Source organism: Acinonyx jubatus, chromosome B4 (assembly GCF_027475565.1).
Source record: "Acinonyx jubatus isolate Ajub_Pintada_27869175 chromosome B4, VMU_Ajub_asm_v1.0, whole genome shotgun sequence".
In the NCBI taxonomy this organism is placed as follows: Eukaryota; Metazoa; Chordata; class Mammalia; order Carnivora; family Felidae; genus Acinonyx; species Acinonyx jubatus.
Window position 1 is genome coordinate 139300330 of NC_069387.1, and position 16612 is coordinate 139316941.

General features: G+C 54.0%; 1 protein-coding gene across 2 annotated transcripts; it reads right to left on the reverse strand.

Moving 5' to 3' along the window:
- Positions 1-11880: 11880 nt before the first annotated feature.
- Positions 11881-16586, reverse strand: LMF2 (lipase maturation factor 2). 2 transcript variants are annotated; one of them, XM_027070346.2, is made up of 14 exons: positions 16428-16586; positions 15686-15939; positions 15477-15505; positions 15127-15344; positions 14872-15050; positions 14279-14420; positions 14004-14138; positions 13828-13933; positions 13658-13754; positions 13406-13588; positions 13134-13302; positions 12897-12958; positions 12727-12823; positions 11881-12635 (listed from the first exon to the last, which is right to left on the reverse strand). In XM_027070346.2, exons 1-14 carry the CDS (start codon positions 16519-16521, stop codon positions 12373-12375), a joined length of 2028 nt encoding a protein of 675 aa, XP_026926147.2. In that variant the 5' UTR covers positions 16522-16586; the 3' UTR covers positions 11881-12372. The 2 variants fall into 2 exon arrangements, with proteins under 2 accessions (XP_026926147.2, XP_026926146.2); XM_027070345.2 differs by having other exon boundaries at positions 12897-13008.
- Positions 16587-16612: the final 26 nt, after the last annotated feature.

Below are 16612 nucleotides of genomic sequence, written 5' to 3' on the forward strand. Positions count from 1 at the left end.
TGAGTCTGACCTTCACTGAGGCGGGGGTCTGTTGTGGCCGCAGTAGCCTCTTGGACATGTGTGTCCACTCCTGCCACCACATGCATCTTGTTCCGCTTGCCAGCTCCGGCATCAGCATCTGGGGTTGCCCTGCCCCTGCTCACGTTCTCAAAACAAGTCCTTAAAAACAAGACAAAGCAGAACACTTGCTAGCTAGGAGAGCAGACGGCATAAAAGCTCATGGACCGTGTGCAGGGTAAGTGCAGTGAGCTCCAGCCACGGATAGGACCCCAGGGCCTTCCCGTGCCCCACGGTGCAGCCCTCGCCTGGGGTGGGCAAACCCCAAGTATGTGTCCCTCAGCACTACAGTTTAGCACCGGATTCCCCACTACCTTCTAGCAGCTTATTTCTTTATATTTCTTTCAATGTTTGTTTATTTTTGAATGAGAGACAGAGCGTGAGCAGGTGAGGGGCAGAGAGACAGAATCCAAAGCAGGCTCCAGGCTCTAAGCTGTCAGCACAGGGCCCAAGGCGGGGCTCGAACTCACGAACCTAGCCGTGAGACCACGACCTGAGCCGAAGTCGGACCCTCCAGCGACTGAGCCCCCCAGGCGCCCCTCTAGCAACTTATTTCTTGGACAAAAGTGGATCGAGGAATTTCCTTCTGTTGAGATTTTGCTAATTGCATCCCCGTGGTATTTACTAACATTTCTCTGGTATTTCCTACTGCGTGCACATAGAGGCTTAATCAGATTAAGACTTGGCTTGTGGGGGCAAGGGTGCTTTAGAGGCAGTGGCATATTCTTTCCCAGGGGCCACAGGCTGTCTTTTGTGGTGTGGAAGCCACTCTGTTCAGGTCCACCTAGCAGCCCTAACCCATTAGAGGGCGGAGCTATGATGTCCTGGCCCCCGGCCTCCTCAGTCATCTGAGGGAACACTGCTTAAAGAGAAGCTTCCTCCCCTGCTTGCGATCTGGCTCTCTCTCTCAAAAATAAGTAAGTAAACATTTAAAAAATATTAAAAAAAAAAAAAGAACATGTAGATCTCAGCACATTTGTGCTTTGGTTCCTTGATTTTATCACCCTCGCTGGTACTCAGACCCCCCCTCGGCCAGGGCTGGGGTACAGCTTCCAGATGGCTCCCAGGTCCTTCTGACATGACTGCAGCAGTCTCTGGTGGGTGTCCTGCTGTCTGGTGATAAGACACCCAGACTGTGGTAATTTCCTGTGTTTTTGTAACAAATTACCACAAATTTGTTGGCTTAAAGCAAAAATTTATACTCTCGAGTTCTGGAAGCCAGAAGCCTGAGATGACAGTGTTGGGCAGAGTTGTGCTCCCTCCACAGGCTCCAGGGAGGAACCATCCTTGCCTCTTCTGGCTTCGGGGGGCTGCCTGCACGCCCCGGCTTGTGACTCCACCTCTGCTCTGTCTTCTCATGGCTTCTCCATTTACCTGTACCTTCTGCCTCTCTCTTATGAGACACAGTCATGGCACCGGGCCCAAGATGATCCCTCATCTCAATATCCCTAACTTCATCACATGCACAAGATGCTTTTTCTTTTCCTTTTTTAAGTTTATTTTGAGAGAGAGAGAGGGAGAGCATGCATGAGTGTACAAGTGGGGGAGGGGCAGAGAGAGGGAGAGAGAGAATCCGAAGCAGGCTCTGCACTGTCAGCACAGAGCCCAATTTGGGGCTCGAACCCAAGAACCATGAGATCATGACTTGAGCCAAAGTTAAGAGCTGGACTTTCAACCGACTGAGTCCCCCAGGGGCCGCAAGATGCTTTTCCTTTTTTTTTTTTTTTTAATGTTTATTTACTTTTGAGAAAGAGGGAGACAGAGTCAGAGCGGGGGAGGGGCAGAGAGAGAGACACACACACACACACACAATCCAGGCTCCAGCCTCTGAGCTGTCTGCACAGAGCCTGAAGCGGAGCTTGAACTCAGAAACCCCAAGACCATGACCTGAGTTGACTTCGGAGCTCAACTGACTGAGGCACCCAGGTGCCCCAAGATGCTTTTTCTAAATAAGGTCATGTTTACAAATTCCAGGGATTTGATGCGGACACCTTTGGGGGGCTGTTTGTTCTCGAGCCCCTCCAGAGCTTTTCAGTTGTAATCCGAAACGAGCCGCCATTGGCAGAGGGCAGGAAGATGCCAAAGGGACAGGCCGCTCCAGGTTAGTAGGTGGCAGGTTTAACAAGCAAGGGAGCCTACATGTGAGGCTTGTCTGGGGCGACCACAAGACTCCTGGGTCTTTGCATCTGCCCGCGGGAATCTTAGAGGTTTAGGGGCACCCGGCTGGCTCAGTCGGTAGGGTACGTCACTCTTGATCTCAGGGTCATGAGGTGGAGGCCCACGCTGGGCGAGAGATTATTTTTTAAAAACTAAGGATAGAATCTTGAAAGTTTACACTCAGCACTTAAGCGGCTTCAGTCACATGGACGGTCCAGTTGGTCTCCACCCCACATCGCTATCCTTGGAGCAGCTTCGGGGGTGGGGGGCAATGGGATGCACACGGCAAAGACGGGGGAGGGGTGAGGAGCCCTCGGTTGCCAGGGTCCAGTTCACGGGTGCAGGTGGTAATGTCCTCCCCACGACCTTCCCCAACAGCTTACCCCGGAGGCTGCCCCAGACCTGGAAGCTGCCACTTCAGGGAGCCCTGGCTTCTCTGAGGGGGAGATGGTATTTCATATCCACACGTTGGGGGCTAAAGACTCACTCTTGAACATTTGCCTCCACTCCACCCCCTGGTGTGGCCACTGGAGGTGGGGTTACCCACCGCCTTCCCCGCCCTGCTTCTCCCTGTGTACCTCTCCCCTGCTCCCACCTCAGGAGAGTGCGGGCTCAAATGTGTCGGACTTGCTTCCTTCTGGAAGACTGTTCTCTTGCACCATCCCTGGGCAGCCTCCCCAGTAGTGGGCAACCTCTGCCACTCCCTCCGGTGAACTCTGGCAGTGCAAGTGCAGGGTCCCTCCCTGGAGCTGCTCCATGGGGGGGGGGGGGGGGCGGGCGGTGCTCGGCAGGCTGAGTCTCTGGATCCAAAGGTACCGTTCAGATCTCATCCCTGGGGGGCCTTCCCCGTGCAGAGCAGAAGAGGCCATCTTTGCTCCTGTCCCCAGTCCCCAGACCCTGTCTGTGTCCCTTGAGATAGCACCAGGGTGGGTAGCGCAGTGTGGGCCAGGGCCCCATCTTTCTGTCCCCCTGGGGACTATCAGGCCTCACTGGGCTCCAGGCACTGAGGCAGCCGAGGAGCCTGCAGGCAGGAGGAGGGCTTGGCTCTCCGGCTTGCTGGCATCCCCACCCTGGCCCCTACCCCTGCAGCGTCCCTCTTCTTGCTCTAGCCGCCCTGGTCTGCCTCTCCCCGTCGCTCCAGGCTCAGCCTTCCAGGGCGCCTCTGATTCGTCAGGTTTCTCTTTGAATGGGCCCGTGGGTTCCCTCCGAGAAGGTGGGTTGCAAGCAACAGAGCCTTAGAGGAATCTGGAAGTTGTTCTCGGGCTCATCTAAGGCAGAAAGTTGGAGCGCTGTGCGGGAACCGGAGGGGACCCGGCAGTCCGCGGCCTGCTGGAGCAGGAAGCTCGTGGATGGCCAGGCCTGGGGGACAACGAGCAAGCACTGGAGCAAGGGGGCTGCTCCCAGGGCACAGACGGCCCAAGAAGGAGATAATGGCAAGTTCAAATCTTTCCATCTCAGGCTCCAGGCATGGCCTGAATGCAGAAACGATCTGCACTGAGACAGTGGTTCTTCTGGTGCCCCTAAGGCCCTTTCAGGGGCCCATGAGGTCACCTGCCTTTTTCACTGAGCTGACGTCCAGGGGACTCGGTGGGCCAGGGGTTTGCCCACTCTGCCACACACCAGCTGAGACTGCGTCCTGACCTGGCCCTGACCGTCCAACACCGCACACCCCAAGTCACAACAAGGTCAGTTTTACTTAAGAACGAAGTCGTAAACGTCACTAATATTCTTAAATCTCTATCTCTGAGTGTGGGTCTTTTTAATCTTTTATGTGGCAAAATGGGACGTCCGTTTTTGGACACATGAGGCGCTTCTGCTGAAGCTATAGAAGCCTTTTCCCTGGAACAACACCTACTGGACAGACTGTAGGTATTTGGTCTCGGGCATTGGGCAGGGCATTTTCTTGTTTCTTTTCTTTTTATAAAGACTTTTTAAAGTTTATTTACATTTAGAGAGAGAGAGAGAATGGGTGGGGCAGAGAGAGAATCCCAAGTAGGCTCCAAGCCATCAGTACAGAGCCCGACACGGGGCTCGATCTCATGAACCGTGACATCATGACCTGAATTGGCAGGCATTTTCTTAAAAATGAACAAAATGAGCCTGTCGCTTCAAGAAAAACAATGGTAGCATTTGTTGCCAATAATAAAATTTAGCTTTCAAGCAAAAACAGGATTTGGGAAAACCTGTGCCCGCAGCTGTGAACATGACAGCTTCCTTAGACTCGGTTTTAGGATGAGATTGGTGGTGATACTAATGAATGGGATTTTTTTCAGGTCATACGATGTCACGCGTCAGCATTCGGAAGACCGGTGTAACTCAATGAATGGATATTGTCTAAATGACCAACATATGATGCTCCTTGCATTGTGTAGGATGCACCAGTGGGTTCTCATGGGACAGAGGACAAAAAGTTCATTGGGATGGCTTCATATTCCAATTGCAATGAACCACCGAGAAGTGACTATGTGTAGTTTTGATACGGTATTAAAGAAGAACACCCACGGTGATCTGAAAAAGTTTCTAAAATATTCTTCCCTTTTCCAGCTACATATCTGTGTGAGGCCAGGTTTTCCTCATATACTTCAACCAAAAACATACTGCAATAGTTTGGCCAAAAAAGCAGATATGAGAAGCCTGACATTAAAGAGATTTTGCAAAAACGTAAAGTATGCTACTCTTGGGGCTCCTGGCTGGCTCAGTTGCTAGAGCATGTGACTCTTGATTTCAGGGTCATAAGTCGGAGCCTCATGTTGGCTGTACTTTACTTTTAAAAACAAACTAACAAAAAAAAAATCTATGGCACTCTTCTTAATTTTTTTGAATACAGTTATTTTTCATTAAAAATTTGTCTTCATGGTAATGTGTAGTGAGCTTATTTATATGGTTAAATAACATTAGTAAGTAAATAAAGAATTTCTCAGTTTAATTTCAACGTGGTAGATATTGATAGATATAATACCTCCGAAACAAAAGCTCTTTGGAGTCCTCAATTTTTAATGTTTATTTATTTTTTTGAGAGAGAGAGAGAGGGAGAGACAGAGCATGAGCAGGGGAGGACCAGAGAGAGAGGGAGACACAGAATCCAAAGCAGGCTCCAGGCTCTGAGCTGCCAGCACAGAGCCCCACGTGGGGCTCGAACTCAACACCGAACTGAACCATGAGATCATGACCTGAGCCGAAGTCAATGGACGCTTAAGCTTAACTGAGCCACCCAGGCACCCCAGGGTGTCCTCAAGCTTTAAGAATATGAAGGAGTCATGGGGCACCTGGATGGCTCAGTTGGTTAAGCGTCTGACTTCGGTTCAGGTCATGATCTCGCGGTCTGTGAGTTCAAGCCCTGCGTCGGGCTCTGTGCTGACAGCTCAGAGCCTGGAGCCTGCTTCGGATTCTGTGTCTCCCTCTCTCTCTGCCCCTTGCCTGCTCACGCTCTGTCTCTCTCTCAAAAATAAACATTAAAAAAATTAAAAAAAAAAAAAAAGAACGTAAAGGAGTCCTGAGACCAAACAACCACCCTGTGGGCTCCGTGAGGGCTGAAGTGGAGGCCATTTCTGAGCACAGCCATATGGAGCTCTCTCACCAACCTCCGGGGCCAGCAGCATGCCCCCGCCCCAGGGGTGCAGTCAATCTCCACGGCAGATGTTGTCTGTGATGCTGGGCAGTATCGTCAACACCCTTTTGTGCCAATTTAGACTTGCCGTCCTTGTCCTCTGTGCTTCCTCCAGCATCACTGTCCACTAACTCGTGAGTGCCCATCACCGACGTATCCCGCACAACACTGCCTCTGGCCAAACGTGTTCTTCCGAGAGAAAGGCGGAAAACAGAGGCTGGTATCAGTGGGCCCCGCATATGCCCCATGACCCCCAAATCAATGATCTGACGGAATAATGGAGCAGACAGGCGAAGCCCCGGCCACGGTGCCAGCTTGCAGACAATGCCCTCGGGAGTCAGGCTGCAGAGAACGCCCTGTGCGGCGAGCCTGGAGTGCAATGTCCGGGGGCCATCCAGTGAGCATCTCTCACTCCCGCACCCAGGGTCCCCTGGTGAAAGTGTTGCGGTCCATTTTGGTGACTCTGGGAATGCTGCATCGTGAAATGTGGTTCTCAAGGAAGCAATGCTTTTCCCCAGACATGGCAGCGCTTCCCTGGGACTGGACATGGCTAACCACACAGCTGTGCGGAGTGCCTCTGCTATGGGTTGAGCAGGCAGTGTGTGACTGGTGCTGGCCTTCACGGGGAAAGGGCTGCTGGTGCAGGACTGAGAGGCCTTGGGAATGCTCCAGGTGACCCCCGGATGCCTGAGAACTGCCAAGTCTCTGGCCAGCATCGGTGGAAGACTGCAGCACCCTGTGTAGATAGGCCCAAGCAACTCCGATGCAGAGTTGCTGAAATAAACACAACCCGGGGGCCCCTGGGTGGCTCGGTTGGTTGAGCGTCTGACTCTCGGGCTCAGGTCATGATGTCACCTTTCCTGAGATGGAGTTCCAAGTCGGACTCTGTGCTGATAGTACAAAGCCCGATTGGGATTCTCTCTCTCTCTCTGCCTTTCCCTCTCTCTTCTTCAAAATGTGTAACTAAGCATTTAAACATAACCTGTATTTTTTCTTTGTTGTCCTTCAAACACTGACCATTTTTTTTTTTTTAACATTTACTTATTTTTGAGAGAGTGCAAGTGGCGGAGGGGTACAGAGAGAAGGACAGAGTATCCAAAGTGGGCTCTTCGGTGACAGGCTGACAGCAGTGAGCCCGAGGTGGGGCTTGAACTCACAAACCTCAAGATCATGACCTGAGCTGACGTCGGACGCTCAACCGACTGAGCCAGTCAGGTGCCCCCCAATTTTTGTTTTCTTCCCCGGTGGCTAACTTCACAGTCTAGCATGTGAAATGCAGAATTTGGAGACAGGATTGTGCTGAGCTCAAGGGAAGGTAGGTGTCATGCTGGAACCTGCAAGTGATGTGGGTGCAGGCACGGACCAGATTTTGGGTGCCTCTGTGCCTTGGTGTGACCTAGGGTTTTTGTGCAGGGTGTGGAATGGCCGCCTTGTATTAGTGAGACCATCGCTTGTAGGGGGAGGGGAATATACATTAGGAAGATGGATTCATCAGGGTCCTGGGCACCCCAGGGGGTTACATGTTGTGTCAGATTTCCTGTGGGTGGGGAATCTGCATTCTCATGAGTCTGGGTGGGAGGAGCCACTCTGCCCCTTGTCGCCTTTCTTTCTGGAAGCCAGAAAAGGGAGAAACGTGGCATTACCCTGGAGCTATATGGGGCCGTATTCTAACCTGGCCATGCTCGACTTCTAATTTGGAGCTGGGAATAGGCTCTCAAACCCAACTGTGTCCAGGGACAGTGTGTCTTCACTAGGCCAGGCCAGGCCAGGCCAGGCCAAGATTTTGGCCATGGTCAGTCTTAGTTGGTGGTGTGGGGGCATTCAAGAGAAGTGTTGGTTCACTGCATTTGTATGTTCATTCGTGCTTCTTTTGAAGCTTGGAAAGATTGTGTTGGTCAGACAACTGAAGGGTTAACAAATAAATTAAAATTAAATTTGTAAAGCAGTTAAAGTATTTCAGGCATTTAGGATTTACAAATTAAGGGTGCGTGGGTGGCTCAGTTGGTTAGGCGTCCGACTTCAGCTCAGGTCATGATGTCCCAGTTCGTGAATTTGAGCCCTGTGTCGGGATCTGTGCTGACAGTTCAGAGCCTGGAGCTTGCTTCGGAATCTGTGTCTCCCTCTCTCTCTGCCCCTCTACTACTACTCTCTCTTTCTCTCCAAAAAATAAACATTAAAAAAATTTTTAAAGTGGCGCCTGGGTGGCTCAGTCAGTTGAGTGTCCGGCCTTGGCTCAGGTCATGATCTCATGGCTTGTGGGTTGTCGGGCTCTGTGTGGACAGCCCAGAGCCTGGAGCCTCCCTCAGATTCTGTGTCTCCCTCTCTCTCTGCCCCTCCACTGCTCACACTTTGTCTGTCTCTCTCTCTCTCAAAAATAAATAAACATTAAAATTTTTTTTGAGAAAAAAATTACAAATTTAACCTTCCAGAGTTATTGCTAAAACCTACCAGATCTAAAAAAAAAAAAAAAAAAAGAAAAAGAAAAAAAAGAAAGAAAGAGAAAAAGAAAAGAAAAAAAACCCCAACAAAACCAAAACCCTGCTAGATTTAAATAGAGGACAGAAAATTAAAATACATGGATGGGGAGACTTAATTTTGTTAAGATGAGAATATTACCAAAGCAGGCTACAGAGCCAGTGCAATCCCACTGCACTGCATAGAAAAATCCATCCTAAAATTATTATTATTTTTAAAAATTTTTATTTATTTTTGAGAGAGAGAGTGTGTGAGCAGGGGAGGGGCAGAGAGAGGGAGATGGAGCATCCCAAGTGGACTCAGTGCTGATAGCAACGTGCCCAATGCAGGGCTCGAACTCCTGAATGGTGACATCATGATCAGAGCTGAAGTCTGATGCTCAACCAGCTAAGCCACCCAGGTGCTCCCATCCTAAAATTAACATGGAGTCTCAAGGGATCCCAAATAGTCAAAAGAGTTTGAGAGAGAAGAATGCTGGAGGACTTGCATTTCCCAATTTCAAAAGTTACTACAAAGCTACAGTAGACAAAACACGGTAGAACCATCATAAAGACAGATATACAGACCAAAGCAATAGATCAGAGATCCCAGAAATAAAGTCCTTGCATATATGGTCAGTTGGTTTTTGACAAGAGTACTGAGACCATTCAATGGGGGAAAGGGAAGCAGTCTTTTCAAAAACGGTGTTGAGGAAACTGGATACCCACATGCAGAAGATGAAATTAGACCCCTACCTCACACTATATGCAAAATTAACTCAACACGGATCAAAGACCTAAATGTAAGAGCTAAAGTTATAAAACTCTTAGAAGAAACATAGGGGGAAATCTTCCTTGAATCTGACAATGATTTCTGGGATGTGACGCCAAAGTACAAGGAAAGAAGAAAAAAGCAGATAAATTTGGCTTCATAAAAATGAAAAACTTGTGCATTGAAGAACGCTATAGAGTGAACAGTTAATCTGCAGAATGGGAAAATATTTGCAAATCATATATCTGATGAAAGGTTAATATGCAGAATATACAAAAACCTACAACTCAATAACAAAAAGCAAATAACTGATGAAAAACAGGCAAAGAATAACTAAAAAATAAAGATACAAAAATAGGGGGGCCTGGATGCCTCAGTCGGTTGAGTATCAGACTCTTGGTTTCAGCTCAAGTCAGGATCCCAGGACTGTGGGATCGAGCCCTGTGTCAGGCTCTGTGCTGACAGCACAGAACCGGCTTGAGATTCTCTCCCTCTCCCTCTGCCCCTCTCCCCTGCTCGTGTGAGCGTACTCTCTCTCTCTCTCTAAACAAAACAAAACAGGCCAAGGACCTGCATAGACATTTCTTCAAAGATATGCACATAGTCAGTGAGCACATGAAGTTGCTCAACATCGTTAGTCGTTAGGCAAATGCAAAACCCAAACTGCACGCAATACCATTTCAGACCCAATAGAATGAGTACCACCATAAAAAAAAAAAGGGGGGGGGAATAGCAAATGTTAGTGAGTATATGGATAAATTTGAAATTTGAACTGCGGTATATTCCTGGAGGGAATGTAAAATGGGGCACCTGCTGTAACAAACAGTTTGGTGTTTCCTGAAAATTTCGCCATAGAATTGCCAGGTCTTGCAATTCTCCTAGGTGTGTGCCCAAAATAATGGAAAGCAGGGACTCACACACATACTTGCCTGTCAATGTTCATTTATATCATACACAATAGCCAAAAGGTGGGAACAACCCAAATATGCATCGATGGGTAAATAAATAATCAAAATGTGGTGTAAAAACACAACAGAATAGTATCCAGCCATAAAAAAGGAGTGAAGCTCTCACACACGCTACTACGTGGATGAATCTTGGAAACACGCTGAGTGAAAGAAGCCAGAATAGACTGTGTGATTCTACTCACATGGAATGTCCAGAACAGGTAACACCACAGAGACAGCAGATGTGTGGTTGCAGAGGGCATGATAAGGAGGGGTTGCAAGATGCCAGGTAAGGGGAACGGGGGTTCCTGAGAGGATGAAGTTTTAACATGGACTAAAGTGATGGATGCACCACTCTGTGAGCCCACCGCATTTTAAGGGTGTGAATTGTATGGCACGTGAACTATATCTTAAGGAAATTTTTACAGGAAACAAAACAAAAACCGAAAAGAGATTCGCAAACTGAGTTTAAAAGCCTGAAGGAAGGGGAGCCTGGATGGCTCAGTCGGTTAAACGTCTGACTCTTGATTTTGGTTCAGGTCATGTTCCCAGGATCACAGGGTTGTGAGATAGAGCCCTGCATGGGGCTATGCGCTGAGTGCGGAACCCGCTAGGGATTCTCTCTCCCTCTGCCTCCCCGACCCCCCACTCCCTCTCATGTGTGTGTGCAGGCGCACTCTCTCTCTCTCTCTCTCTCTCTCTCTCTCAAAAAAAAAAAGTCTAAAGAAAAGCAACAGATTTTTAAAATTTATTATTTTTTTTTAACATTTATTTATCTTTGGAGAGACAGAGTGTGAGCAGGGGAGAGGCAGAGATAGGGAGACAGAATCTGAAGCAGCCTCCATGCTCTGAGCTGTCGGCACAGAGCCTGACGTGGGGCTTAAACTCATGAACCATGAGCCGAAGTCAGATGCTTAACAGATTGAGCCACCCAGGTGCCCCCAGGTTTTAAAATTTTAAATACTTTACTGTCTTCAGGCAAAAATCAATTTATAGATCATTTAATCTGCATGTAAGAGCACCTTTGAAGGCACCTGAAAACACAGGTCACAGGTCCATGTAAACCACGCGTGGCTGTGGGCACAGGCTGAGCATGGGTTGTGTTCAAATCAAAGAGGGGGCTCCGTGACATGGGGGAGGGAGCTGAGCACACTGGGGGCTGACTAGGTATCCATGGGACCAGAGCATGAGAGGTGGGGGCTGAGGACAGAGTCCGGGCCAGCTGGGCTACAAGTTCTCATGGAGGGCGGGGACCTCCTGACTGACCACAGAACCCCAAACAGAAACCTGAGTGTTGTCCTCAATACCTGCTTCCACATTTGTCTTCCTGGGTGGTCAGATGCGTTCTCCCTCCTCTGCCCTTGACCCAGGGCCTCCTCCTTCCTCTCCCCACCCACACCCTGTGCCACTCTGCCCGAGGCGTGATGGGTTTTCGTTCTGCTGAATGCTACTCAACACCTCCCTGACCTGGTGCCGTGCCGGTGGTGCCCGCCCTGCCCCTCCCGCCTGTCCTTCCTTCACCCCTGCCCAAGGGAGGTCCAGGGCTCTGACCCTTCAGCCATTCCCTGAGATGAGGAAGCAGGACAAGCAAAGAAAGCAGGGCCCAGGTTCTGGTGAGTTCTCAGGCCCTTGGATGCCTCCAGGCCCTACATTGTGCCACTGGCCTCGCAGACTTGACGCGTGGAGCGGATAGGTCGGCCAGGCCGCGCCCGAGCGTGTGCTTATGTTTGTTTCACAGAGGGGAGCGTTGAGGGCGGGAGAATGAAGGCATCCGCAAAGCCAGGCCAGCTATCAGCTGGACAGCACGAGCTGTGTCCACTACCAGAGGTAGGGGCAGGTTCGCTGTCCTCAGGACTCCAAAGTGGGAAGGAAGCATCCGACGCGTGGTCAAGCACAGAGACACCTTTATTGGTTCCTGGACCCAAATGGCAGGAGTCTCAGGACTGTCTTCCCTCTCCCTCGATGCCCCAGCAAGTCAGCCTCAGACCCTCTGGCGCAGGAGCTGTGGCTGGGGCATCAGGCTTGGATCCCTACAGAGGGAAAGGGCTTCCCCAGCCCTGGTACAATGTCCCGGCAAAGACCTTGAGCTGGGTCACATGCCTGCCTCGTGGGTCAAGGCCAGGAGATGGCGTGGGGAGGGCACGGTTGGTGTGTGTCTGGGGAGTGGGCCCTCCGCGCAGCAGGGAAGCCAGAGCCCCCCCCGGAGGATGGCACCCCATCCTGCATCTGTCACGGCAGTTGGCTAAGGCACGCTGGCTGGATCGTGTCCTGTGGCAGAAGGCCAGAGACGTGCTGGGGACCCTGACCCTCTCCGGACGTGTGGCTGACAGATGCAGCTATTTTTTCCTCCCTGGAGACTGGGAACTGCTCGTACAGTTGTCAGGGGCTGGGGCAGCTCGTTTGGTGGCAGCTCCAGAGTCCTTCTTTGGGGCTGGCCTGTGCTTCTCCTCCTTCCCCGGAGGGGAAGACCGGGGGGAATGAGGCCTTGAATGCAGGGCCTGCACGACCCTGATGGCCCCCACTGCGGCGAGGAGCCCCCAGAGCAGGGTGGAAGGCTCCAGGGGAGACAGCTGTCTCCGGACCCAGTGGAGGGCCTGGGCCAGGGTGTTGCTGGAGCTGCGGGCTCGGGGTGGGCTCTTGTCCTGTGGGTGTAGGATTGAGGAAGGTCCATGGGGACCACTCCTGTGGGGGAGGGTCACCCCTGCCACTTCCCCCTCCCTAACGCCTTCCCACCTGAAGGCCAAACTGTCTGAGCAGCATGTCCAGCGTTGGGTCCCCCAAGGACACTGGTGGGAAGAATTCCTCTACCCACTGGCGTCGCCACCACTGGCTGCAACAGGGCGGGACGTTCAGGGGCTGCCTGAGCTCAGGCCCCAGCTTCCCACTGGGCACCCTGGCCTTACCTCTGCTCCCCAGGATGTGAGAACCAGTACTTGTAGCGCTGGGCCCGCAAGTAGGTGGGTGGCTGCTTGTGGAAGGGGTACTTAGTCACGTCGTTCTGGATGAGGCGGATCACTGCCAGGGAGTGGGCTCAGCACAGCCAATGTTCTCTCGGCCCCACCCTCCCCTTCACACACACCCTGCCCCCACCAGACCCTACCCTTCCCATGAGCCACCCCCAACTCCCCACGGGGTCTCACCAGGCTCCTTGCCCTGCAGCAGGCGCAGGACCAGGCCCGTGAACCAGGGGCTGTGAGAGTGTGGGCCCAAGGCTGCGAACCACATCTGCCAGTCGAGGCGGGGCTGGTGGGGCGCCACGATGGGGGGTGGCCGGCTCACGTTCCCGGGCTTGTACATGAACTCGATCTCCTGCCCGGCAGAGCAGGTTAGCACAACTCGCTGGACTGGATGGACCCTCCCCCTGCCCTCTGCAGGTCCCTCCCTGTCGCGTGGGGCCCGCGGGAGCATTTACCACCCAGCGGTGCCCGTCATAGCTGCCCTCCAGCACCACTTCGGGCCGCCCACCCAGACCGGTCATCCGGCGGAAGAGGCCGTAGGAGTTAGCCAGCTGTAGGTGCTCTACGGTGCCAAACAGGCGGTGGGCCCCAGTCCAGAGTCGCCCGTGGGTTGAGGGTTCCATGTAGGAGTACGGCACCTAGAGGCAGGTGGGCGAGGCTCAGTGCTGCCCCTCCGGACCCCACCCTCCTCCCCGAGTGCTACCCACCAGGCTGATCACAAACAAGGCCACCGTGGCAGTGCCGAAGATGAGCAGCTGGACTGCAGTGCAGAGCCTCCTCGGCCACCCTCGCACCTGGGTCCACCTGGGGGGCGGGGGACCCAAGTGCTGTCAGGCCTGCCCTGTGCAGTTCTGCCCCACCCCCTCGGGCCACGTACCTCCAGAGGGCAGTCAGCAGTTCCCAGGTGAGGGAGGCCACCCCCAGCCACATGGTGGGCAGGGTCACCATTTTCAGCCACTGGGAAAACTGGTGGAAGGTAAAAGCTGCAGAGGGAAAGGGGTGTGAGGAGGGACGGTCCAGCTCTGCCCTCTGGTCCCCCCAGCTGGCACTCACTGGTTCTGGAGTGGACAGCATGCTGCTCCCAGTCAACTTCCAGGCCGAAGTAGTGCACGGTACCATAGGCTAGCAGCCCGTAGATGGTGAATTCCAAGAGCAGAGACAGCACAGCCAGCAGCGTCCTGGGCCAGGCTGTTGAGCAAGACAGTCATAGTCTTGGGCTGGGGCGGAACTAGAGCAGGGGTCACTTGGGGGGTGGTGGAGGGAAAGAAACTTGCTGGTGGGTGGTTGGGCTGAGAGTGTCTGACCGTCTGGGACAAGCTGACACTCACAACTGGCTGTCTTTTTGCAGTGGCTGTTGCCAGGTGTAGCAGTCAGGTGCCCATCATCCAGAAGAGCGGTGGTGAGCACCAGCGTGAGCAGGTTGAAGAAGTTATAGTTGCCAGTGATGATAATGAGGACTTGCAACAAAACCTGGGGGAGGGTTTGCACTGAGAGTTCCTGAGGCCCACCCCCTTCCTGGCCCTTCAGAGCCTGCTTCAAGCCCCGCTGCACCCTGTGCCTAGGTCTCTCCTGCAGGCATTCCCCCCCGCCCCCATCATCCCCGGGCCTGTGTTATGTTCTCACTCCACTGTCCTCTACCCCCTGCTCATACCTTCCATAGCTCCCACCACCTGGAAGAAACCCCAGCTCAGCATGCCTCGTGCAACCCTTCTGCACCTGCCTCTGCTGACCTCACTGGCGTCTTCTAGGGACGCCACAGCCTCGCCCCACAGGCATGCCTTTACATCCTGGATTAGCCTGTCCCTCCACCCACCGGGCCTTCCGGACTGCTTGCAACAGCCACCCGATCCCAATGGGACCCGCTGGGCAGTGCTGAAGAAGGCCACATCCTACTTTCCTGATGGCTGAGGTCCCCACCCACCTGAGAGTAGAAAGCTGCCAAACGCAGGCGGCGAACAGGGGCGAAGAACAGAGGGGGCACTGCGATCTCAATGAGGAAGGTAGCCACCACACATAGTTTGTGCAGCCAGACGGGCAGGTGGTGGGTGAACCAGGAGGCAGGTGTGGGCAGGCACTGTGTCTCGTAGTGGTAGGTGAGTGCTGCAGGTGATAAATGGGTGGTCAGGGCTGGGCAGAACCCCCAAGACTGCCCCAAAGTCCAGGATGGGACCCTTACCAGTAAGCCCCCACCAAGCGGGGCAACGGCTGGTGAGCTTGACCACACCCGAGGCAAACATGAGGCGAAACAGCAGCCAGCGGACCAGCCAGAAGGGGAGGTCTTCGTGGGGCAAGGCCCCTGCCAGCCCGCCCTGGGGGGCCTGCTTATGGTGGTGGCGCGGTCTCAGGGGGGCCACCAGCACGGCCAGGAAGCCAGTCTCCAGCAGTAGGGAATCCCTATGGGAAGAAGGAACAGCACAAAGGGCCCCTCCCCATCAAGGCTGTTCCCCTCAGAGGGTCCTCCCTGGAGAGGCAAACATATCCTGCTCCACCCCATCCCCTGCAGCCCCACACCCAGGAGTCACTCACCACTGGAAATAAAGAAACACCTGGCCCACCTGCAGGGAGAAGGGTTGTCAGGGAGGCGGCGGGGGGGGGGGGGGGGGGCGGGTGTCTGCAGAGGCAGGCAAGGCAGAGACAGGGGTGAGCGGGAGGGTGGACAGGGCTGGAGAGAGTTGGTGACATGGGTCCCAGTGGTGGGGGGGGGGGGGAGCGGGCAGCAGGCAGCCCCCACTTGCCTGGTAGGCCGACAGGTAGGCAGCCCAGAGCAGCAGGTAGACGAGGAGGGTGCGCAGCTGGCGCAGCAGCAGCGCACCCAGGGCCAGCAGGGTGCCCAGCAGGCTCAGCAGCTCCAGGCCCTGCGTGGTGTCTAGCCCGAGCTGCGGAGCCTCCCACAGCAGGGTCGGGGTCTCCCACAGCTGCTGCCAGCGCCCCTTGCCCTGTGGCCTCAGCGTCTTCCGCGCAGGTAGGATGCCCTCGGCACCATACAGGCCTGTGGGAGTGCACATCAGGGCCAGAGCCCGGACACTGTCCCCCAAGGCTAGACACCCTCCACCAGTCTGGGCCCACAGGACCCACCCTTCCCCCAACCTAGGTCAGGACCTGGAGACTCTTGCAACCGGGTGAGAACCTGATCTCCAACCCCTCCCAGGTCAGGCCCCAGAAGGTCTACCGGAATTCCCAACTCAGGACCTCCCGCCCAACGGAGAGAGTTCTCCTCTCTTCCAGGTCATATCTCCTAACTGCCCCACCAGGTCGGCGCCCACGCCCCTCAGAATTCTGCCCCGGCGCCAAGTCAGAACCTGCACACCCTCAAACCTCCCCAAGCCCCGCCGCAGCCCGCAGGACATGAACCGAAGCCCCTACCCCAGGCACCGAGGCCTGGACGTTACTCCCTCCCCCAGTCAGCGGAGTGTCGGGCGGAGAGAGGAGGGGACGCAGGGCGCGGGCCGGGAGGTGTCCCACCCTCGGCGCCCTCACCCGGGATCTGCGTGTAGAGGGACGCGAACGCGAACATGAAGACGGCGGCCACGCCCTGAAGGAAGAGCTGTCGCGGGAGCCGGGAGCCCGCCATGTCCGCGACGCGGCCGGCCGGAGAACAGCCCCCGGGCACGCCCGGCCCCGCCCCGCCCCGCCCCGCCCCGCCCCGCCGGCCCCGCCCCGCC

What these genes read in the sequence shown, in the direction of transcription:
- LMF2 (XM_027070345.2), bottom strand. Translation starts at nt 16,521, where the DNA reads ATGGCGGGCTCCCGGCTCCCGCGACAGCTCTTCCTTCAGGGCGTGGCC. An exon ending in TGCTGTCCACTCCAGAACCA is followed by an intron (nt 13,934 to 14,003) that starts GTGAGTGCCAGC and finishes TTCCCTCTGCAG; the next exon opens with CTTTTACCTTCCACCAGTTT. An exon ending in CCTTGTTTGTGATCAGCCTG is followed by an intron (nt 13,589 to 13,657) that starts GTGGGTAGCACT and finishes ACCTGCCTCTAG; the next exon opens with GTGCCGTACTCCTACATGGA.